General features: G+C 33.0%; 1 protein-coding gene across 3 annotated transcripts in view; it reads left to right on the forward strand.

The window, feature by feature from the left end:
* The window catches only part of LOC143252207 (dachshund homolog 1-like), a 109,773-nt gene extending 105,499 nt beyond the window's left edge, over positions 1–4,274 (forward strand). For all 3 annotated transcript variants that reach the window (XM_076503982.1, XM_076503980.1, XM_076503981.1), the window contains one exon: positions 341–4,274. In XM_076503982.1, the coding sequence (XP_076360097.1) occupies positions 341–360 (20 nt within the window). In that variant the 3' untranslated portion in view covers positions 361–4,274. The remainder of the gene's footprint in view (positions 1–340) is intronic.
* Positions 4,275–9,522: the final 5,248 nt, after the last annotated feature.

The following is a 9,522-nucleotide window of genomic DNA, read 5'->3' on the forward strand; positions in this document are numbered from 1 at the left end:
CATTCACCCCTAGAGTAATAGGGGCTACTTTGTGTAATCAGTTAGATGTAATTAAGACAAGATGGCGAGTCAAGTACAAGTATTAAGATGATGAGTAGTTTTCCAAGATGAAACTAGAAAGTTGAGATTATTTTCTGACGTAGACAGTATTGCTGTAAACTTTAATGGAAACGGAATCATGTGAAATGTGGTATAACAAATAAATGTTTTTTTAAGTAAAATATCTTAAATATAAAGGATTATTTGAAACTGCAAATTGCACGTGTTTTATAGCAGGCATACTTGTCTTTAAACAAGCTAATTGTTTTTCAACTCATTTTATCATTTATGCTTATTGCAGATTGTCAGATGTCGCTATGAAAAAGAAGGAGGAATATTAGAGTCACTTTGATTGGTTGGTATCTTAAGGTTTGTCACGTGTTACTAGTGCTTCTCCTTGCAGTGACTGGAAGCGCGAACAAACATTACACGAAGGACAACTTGGTCACTAGAAGAAGTCAAATACAACGGAAAACTGCAAATCTTTTATCGGGTAGATCACACCTTACCAGGTTGATTTTGTTGTAGTGTTGGTTCCTTTTCTTCTGCGTAGTAAAAACGGCTTTCATAGCCTCAAATAGGATCACGTGGCGACACAGCAGAAAGCTAGAATAACTTGTCTTACTGTTCATTGTTCACTGTTCGTATGTTCTATTTTATTGTGTCTTGACCTTTCAATTTGATTAAGTAATACATTTTACTGTAGTCAATAAACACGTAATTGTTGTCGGCTGAGCATACCTATTTGTATTAAGAGGATGTACAATATTGAGTTTGATGTTAAAAAAAGAATTTAGAAATGACAGATCAAAAACGAGTAATCTGTTAGATTTGGTATTCTAAAATAACACTCATATTAATTATAACGACCCTTGTACTATTGTCAAGAGTTTTTGTGCTACATGAGGTTACAGAGAACTGTCATACTTACTGGAGCTAAAATTCTGTTGTTTGTGCTAATTTAGCTGCTGTTTGTTTGATAATCACACGTAAGACTTTTATATCTGCTTTTCTCGTATTCACGGTACTTCCACACTAATGTAAGCAAGCCATAAAGTCAACAGTCAATCAGAGAATTCCGAGCTGTAAGTAATTCATTATATCACAACATATAAAAGCATTTTCGTAAAATTCATTTATTGCATCGGTTGGCAAGTACTTATAAGAAATGTTTATAATATAAAATTCACATGTTTACAATAAAGAGATTAGAAACCTGAAGCATACAGGTAAAATGAACATTTCCCGAAATTTGAAACAAGAAGACGAAAGTCATACTTGTTATTTGGACATAAAATAGTCAAACATGACTAGTCAAAAACCAAAATAAGAGAAAATAACAGATACGGTTTTAAAATAGTGTGCTGGGGTTCTTGTACCTTGAGCAAGTTGCTCTATCCAATTTGTTCTGTTGAAGATGTAATAAAAGAAAGATAACCGATGTTACGCAAAATGTAAAGTTTTCAAAAGCTTTATTTAACGTTTTCGTTACTTCTATCAGAAAAAAAAATGAGTTATTAAAAATGTTCAAAGTCTTGGCTATTCCTTTGATTGATATAAAAACATCAGAGCACATGAACGTGACAAGATCCGGTCGAGGTCTAACGATTACATTCTCTAACCCGGACACGTATCATTCATCACTGTCGAGTGTTTCGCTTTTAAAAATAGAAGAAAAATACCAAGGCCTAAAAGGCATAGATAAAGTGTAATCATCTTGATGATTATAAACTCCATAAATACCGTTCAAGGGAGTTTTCTGAGCTTTCTCAATATTTTAAGGGTACTAGCGCCCCCTCTCGGTAATATGACTGACATAACCTAAAATTTTAAGATGACCCTAAAGGCTAAAAAGAAAAAAAAAACTAACTTACATTTTAGATAAAAAATCAAGTTTGGTAATCTATCTAAGGTTGTTTATAGACAAAAGATGGTAACAAGGAAAGTTAAAGTAAACTTAATTGCAATATATTGATTGTTTTCACCTTAAACCTTGTTTGTACGACTGAGTTTGATCTGCGCGTAATGTCATTTAAATCAGAGTGTAATAGCTAATTCAAGAACTGATGCGGTTGATATGTTAAGCCGTAGCCAATGATATAAATAGTTGGCTTTAAACAGCTAATTCAGTGATTGAGTAAATGTTTTCATCTTAAAGGTTTGTTGAAAAAACAAAGAAAACAATGATTTGTTGCTGTATTCTAGAGGGACCAATCCAAGACGTGTATTTTATTCGTCATCGTCTATCCATGTAGAGCCGAATTTACAATAAAGCAGTCAACGTAGTATTTTGAAGGGCTGTTTATTATTTTTATATCAACTTCTACAGTGTTTCATTTTCATTCTTGTGCTTTAAATAATACTGCTCAATGCCTAAATGTTTTAGTGTTTATTCTAGGCTACCTTCGTTTGTTATATATAAAAATGTGATATGTTTCCCAACTCACCAAGTCAAATTAATAACGAACTCAGTACTTACTGTAGTTTTTTCTACTTACTTCTTTGGCTCATTTTAGACCATCACGTAGGTCACGTAGATTTAAGAGCTGAGTGTAGGACGAATATATGACGCAGTTTGTTGGACAGTGGATGAATAAGAAATGACGTTTTATAAAATAAGCGTTAAGTTGTACGTGTATCTTTAAAAAGTAAGCTTCTAGGCTAAATATTAATGTTCAGGCTTGTAGTTTTTGCCTGTGGTCCCCCTGTAAATAAGCTAACGGTAAAAACAAATTAATGTAATATGTAGTATAGTGTATTGTTGAGCACTGTTTCACCAGGTTTTGAGTTGTTTGTGTGCCAAACCACTGCATTTCGGTATTGTTTTTAAACCATTGTTTTAGTGATTTCGTAACCAACAATGCTGGAACATCGTGATTGTTTCCATTACTTTGTTAGATTTCACAACCACTACTCGACTTATTTGACTGTTGTTTTATTTTGTGCCAGATTGATTTGAAACAAAGTTTGGCTATTTCAGTGCGATATATTCAACATCGGAAACGTTATCTGTTTACACGGTTTCTAGTATATAAACTGTCAGTCAGTTTCGTGTGTGTTGCTTTCAGTTCAAACGTAACTAGTTAAACAAAAGATTTCGTGCGTTCAAAACAAACGAACCACAGATTGTATCTCACAAAATATATAGTTATATGCTTTTCAATCTCTTACTGGGATACTGATCTCTCCTTACATTTGTTATTTTTAATACGAAAACGATAAATTATTGAGAAGAAAAAAATTAGGTGTAACCAGTGCTAAGTGTGCTTGAACGAGTAATTCAAGTTGATTTTCCGTTATATTTGCATCTTAAAAGTTTCTTCTGATGGTTAAGTGATTACGTATCCAGGTGAAGCACCTTGTCATTCGACGGATCCTATTCTTATGGGCGGATTTAAGATTGTCGTGCAAACAGCGTTAGAATTAACATACAGGGTTGGAAAAATCCCGGTCAAACACGATTACTTTCTGCCCTACCTGATACAGCAGTCACACCCTGAAGACACACCCAAAGAGCAGGTAATGTTCCAGAGTGTTGGTATCACACCGGCCTCGTAGCTGTCGGAAATCGTGATAGGAGTTACAAACATCAAGAGTCCAACTGGACTTTCTTCGAATAGTGTGTGAAATCGATTTAAAAAGTACATATCTTTTTTTTTTAATTGATATATATGTATGGTTCCTCTGTGTGTTTGAGACTTCGCTTATCTTTTAATAATTTTCTTACAAAAAATTATTATTGTTGTTCCGTTAATTAAGTATTCGCATTATTGATGTATTAATTACGTATTTGTATTATTGATGTGTTAATTACGTGTTTGTATTGTTGATTCTTAGTTACGTATTTGTTAAGGCACATTCAACTGCTGAAAAGAAATTACGCTTTAGGTCTGAGTGTCAAAATAAACAGTAATAAAACTTGGATGGCAAGATGGAATGTATATTTTACATGTAAATTTACAATACTGAAAAGAGAAAAAAAAATGATAGTGCTTTGTTTAATAACTAAGGGAAAGATTTGGTGGAATAATTGTTTATCCTTTTATGTAATTGTATTGTAAATCATACTTTACACTACCGTTCGCTTAACTATCTGTGTATTTGTTAGGTGCTGAGTGACCTGATTAGAGATCATGTTTGTGAACATTTAGAGTCATTTACGTGTTTACTGTAGCACATCCGTATTTTTTGTTTGATTTTACAGCACGTAATGTGACATTTTAAAATAAAGTTTGTTCATTATTTAGCAAGTGCGCATGTTTGGACTTGACTCTTATAATTTAAAGATTTTATTTTGAATTTCTAGTAGAGCGATCCACAAACTGCTGGTGGAGCACTAGGCCATTGTTAAAGATTTATAGTGATAAAGAAAATGCTGGTTAGTGTCATAACACGGACATTTCCAAAACTACGCAAATGATTTTGTTTGCACTAAAATTTGGGGATAACACCTTTCGAAAAATCGAAAAAACAAAATATAAAAGTTACTTAATTCGTTTTTAACAAATCTTATTAATTGTTAATGATAACTAAATTATTGATTGAAAACACAAAACTAACTAGTGGAACCAACCAATCGTAGTCAGATAATACTAAACAACCATACCGACAATACGTACTAATAATACTAAACAACCATACCGAACAATACGTACTAAGTTTATCCTTTCTACTTAAAATGGAAACCATCTCTTCTTCGGATAGCATGACAATGATGGATTCTCTGTTCTCCACCCCACTGTGCCCAACCCTCGCCTTCCCCGAGAATTACCAATGGTGTACATAGGCACAATAACTGTTGTGATCTATAGCAGAAAAACTAATTTGTTAAGACATGCGAAAATGTATATTTATAGATTTTTTGACGTAAGATAATGAATTATTGATTTCTTTAATAATTTTTATATTGCGGATACTAATTTCAGTATTAGTGCGGAGAGAAATAACTTTTTCATTCTTACTTATACTCTCGTTCCACGCAACTGAAGCTCCGCCTTCAAAATATCTGCAAAAATATACGCATTCGTACCTTTCGTTCAAAGACTTCTATAGGGAATTAAACAGACGAGAAAATCACTTTTACTGGTTTAATTATCATAAAAAAAAATCCTATAACCCTATGATCCTTTTTCCTTCAACAGCAAACTGGGTTATACGGTTTTATCCTTTTATATTAAGACTTCTTGAACCTGATATCATAAATACATATATATATGGGCACATATTTAAAGACAGTGCAAGAGTTATATCAGAATTAACATCTTAAATGGCATTATACAACAACTTCTGAATATTAACAATGTTTTTTTTACAACTGTAATTAAACAACGAGACCGAGAAATAACTCGTATCGAACATGAGATCAATTAGAAACAAAAATAAACATTGCGATAACACATCAGGAACAAAGAAATCTTTACAGTATCCGATGAAGCTGCGAGATGAAATATTATTGGCTGAACAAAAGAGATTACTTCATGTACTTATTCGAGAACACAAGAAACGTATTTACTCCTTCTAAACTTGGAATATTTCTATTGTTACTTAGCAACGATGTTTAAAAAGAAACAAAGGGACGCACCTGCACTAAGCATAAATAAAAAAAATAATTAATTACATTTTAAAAATTAAAAAAGTGATCCAGTACACTTCAATCGCATCTATGAAAGGACTGAAGTCGTCTTCTTTACAACCCGCTAGGTGTATCTTTAAGCTTTTAAATAAAATTCCCTTGTTTTTATGACAATTCGAATTGTTACAAAATGCCGTGTATATAGTTCTAAAGTTATAAAGAGATTCTGTTGAACACCAGCGAACTTTATTTGTATTTTTTTCTCACGATGTTATGAATCTCACCGACTCTTCCAAACCCGGATTCATAGCTGAACATTTCAGGATAGTGGAATACAATTTAACCTTATTTTTTAAAATTATGTTGATCATCTTTCTACTTTTAAATTTAGAGATGATTTAAAGTTAGCCTAACAACTGCAAAATGGAAAATTTCATTGCAAAGTATTTTTAAGTAAAATTTCTTTAGTAAATCTATAACTTTCGAATTTTATTTATAAGTCAACAACTCATTTATATTCTAAGTCTTGGGAACGGAAATAAAGTCATAAAACTTAACAAATGCATTACATTGTATCACATTGTAAATTGCATTACACTGTATCACGTGGTGTGTTGAGTTTTAACACAGACGTCATACTACATCATCAAATATTATAAACCATTCATTGAATTATATTCATCTCAAAGGATTGCGCAAAAATTTGTTTTAACAAATATAAATTTCGGAAATGAAATGTTATGGTGACAAATACAGCGAGATGTTTTGAATCAGCAAAGTAAATATTAATTTAGTAAAACATTTCATAAATTAAGGAGGGTTTACGATTAAAGGGTTTCAAATGAAAACAATATTTCACGAAGACATTTCATAAGGTTCTAAAATATTTAAGTTTGATATTTTAATTCGTGACAATCTATAGAAAAATGACCGAAAGAAAAGACCAAATAGAAAACTATTTTGTGGATTCTAATGTAAGCGGTTAGGTAATATGGAATATAATGCAGCTTCGTGTGTGAACAGCTGTTAACAAAAGATATAACAGCTTTTTGTTAAGCAGTTAGCTAAAACGAGGCACAAAGCAGTTTCTAGTGTGGAAATTAGTTAAAAGGAACTGCAGCTCTTTTTAGTATAAACAATAATTACCAGGAGGTATAAAGAGGCTTAATAACAGTTCACAGAAAATATGGTGTAATTTCGTAGCGTAAATAGTTAAGATAGCAGAAAGTAGTTTTAGCTTCAACGTAAATAATTAGTCAATAAATATACTGTGTTTTTTTAAACGTGAATAATTCTTTAGTAACAGTAATGTGTAGCTTATAGTGCGAACAGTTATCGAGTGAGAAGTGTTTTAAAGGTTTTAAACGAAGAAGATTTGCAAACAGCTAGAAGATAATAGTCTAATATTTGTGGGGAATACCTTTTGGTTTGTTTCTCACATCTATTTTATTTTTTTCATTTTGGATTGAAAGTTAGATGCGTGTAAAGATGTACTTTTTGTCTCTCACAAGTTACTGCCCCAGAGGCCTTTTGTTCAATAACAAATCTTTTTATCAAGATTCAACAGTGAGAACTAAAAATTCTCTTTAAAACTTCGTTTACATGTGCAGTATTATATTTCACACAGCGAAAGTCCGAAAGCACAATAAATATTGTTTAGCTTACAGAGTGAATCTTTTGTTTCGTTAAAGCAGGAAATCAATTCGTAGTGTGAACAGTACTTTGCAGAAAGTACTGTACGGTTTACTGTTTGAAAAGAGAAAACAGCATTTAAGTCACAGAGTGATCCGTTAGTTATAAAACATATTACCTACGTTATAGTATGGATATGCCTACATAAGATATTATACGACTCGTAGCGCGAACAGCTAATTAACCCTAATGGTTTTGCAAGCTATAATTCACAGTCACAACATACTTGCAGTATGACGATTATGATAACCACAGCATCTGTTGTAAACAATCCTTAAGGTACTTTTTCGTCTCTAAATGACTTATATTCGAATACAGTTTTTGTTTTTAAACATGAAATCCTGGCCAACGTAAGACCTAATTTCCCGGATGTTATGAAGTTACTGAGTAAATTGATGGTTAGAATTGTTCAACCAGAACTACACTGTTACCACGCCCTTGGCCGTAGTTTATACCTGGTTTATTCCACGGGGATCACTCTCGTGTAGCAGTGAGGTGTGTCTTCGCAGCACGAGCCAGAAATAATATTACTCACAATTACACAAGAGGATGAGAGCCCATAAAAGGAAAGCTTCTACCAAATCAGACACAAATAACATACCATTTTATTCTGCTTTGAGGTTGAACCTTTTGAAGTTCAGGATAATGCTAGCACCCACCCTATCATAACCTCCTGATGATTAATTCAGGTCACAACTACATTGAAGCCAATAATTATGGAAGAGTTTTCATTGGTGGACAGCTAGAGGAACTTCTTAGCTGCTTTCTGCAAGCCTTTGTTTTAACGGAGTGAAGGCCAGGGGGGAGCCCAACATTCGAATTTGATTGGACAAATTTACGAGACCACACCACAGAGTGTTTATAATGGGCGTCCAAGGATCCTAGTTCAGACACACCTGTTAAGCGAGGTCCTAATTAGTGAAGAGACTATAAAGACAGAAGCAAATAAGCACTAAAAATGAAAATAACCAATCAAACCACAGTTAATTATTTTTCATGTGTGTTTAGGGATCGTATATTATTTTGTTAGGTGTGAATTCGTGAGCGATTTTTGAATTGGTGCGTTAAAGAGATGGGCAAAATAAAGTTTTGGAGGCAAAACACAAACACATTTTGAGATCAAAGACTTGGTCTGCTATAGATATTTTAATAAAAGTTGCCATAATTAAGTTTAAGAATAAATACAGCAAAATAATGAAAATATAAGTTAATGTAATCAGCTATTAACAGCCATAATTAACAAATCATCTTAAACTAATTTTTGTATTTAGATTATAGATTATTTATTAGTGATTCAAACGCGAAAAACACAAAACATATTTTTAAAATATTTGTTTAACCCAAATTATCCGAGAGCATTATTGGTAGCTGTTATAACTTAGTTAAATTGATGGAACGGTCACAATTACAAGTGACGATTCCAAATTGTTATAACACAATATTGTATATAAAATTTCATTTACGATAAAATATGAAGAAATCCTTTCCTCGCTTCAAAGAGAAACTTCATTTGGTAAAAATACAGGACATTCAACAATTTTTCTTTTCATTCTGGTCCAGATACGATTTATCAAAATATCTCTTTTACAATTGCTTTCGAACTATAGTATTTTGAAGTATTATAAAGAACTTTGGAAGTTTTTTTACCTGAAAAAACTAAAACGTGAAATGGTTTGAAAAAACAAACAAACTAGATTTCTTTCCATCTGAACACGAGATTATTTTGGGAATAAATGGGCATCATAAAATTATTTATTCAGCTTGGTTTATCTAATGCTTGGATAGTTTGCTTGTTTTGAATTTCGCGCACAGCTACTCGATGGCTATCTGCGCTACCCGTCCCTAATTTAGCAGTGTAAAACTAGAGGGAAGGCTGCTAGTCATCACCACCCACCGCCAACTCTTGGGCTACTCTTTTTCAACGAATAGTGGGATTGACAGTCACATTATAACTTCCCCACGGCTGAAAAGGCGAGCATGTTTGGTGCGATCGTGATGCGAACCCGCGACCCTCGCATTACGAGTCGAACGTCTTAACACGCTTGGCCATGCCGGACCTGCTTGGATAGTAACAAACTATCTTCTATTTAAGAGTCACGATTTAAACTCGAAAATCTGGTAAAATATTAAAAACCAATAGGACGTAAAATGACGTTTCGGAGTTGCTTCTACCTCTTAGCGTCCAACCCAATCGAAGAGTTCTGGTGTTGTACGAAAGG

The sequence above is a fragment of the Tachypleus tridentatus genome, chromosome 6 (assembly GCF_004210375.1).
Source record: "Tachypleus tridentatus isolate NWPU-2018 chromosome 6, ASM421037v1, whole genome shotgun sequence".
In the NCBI taxonomy this organism is placed as follows: domain Eukaryota; kingdom Metazoa; phylum Arthropoda; class Merostomata; order Xiphosura; family Limulidae; genus Tachypleus; species Tachypleus tridentatus.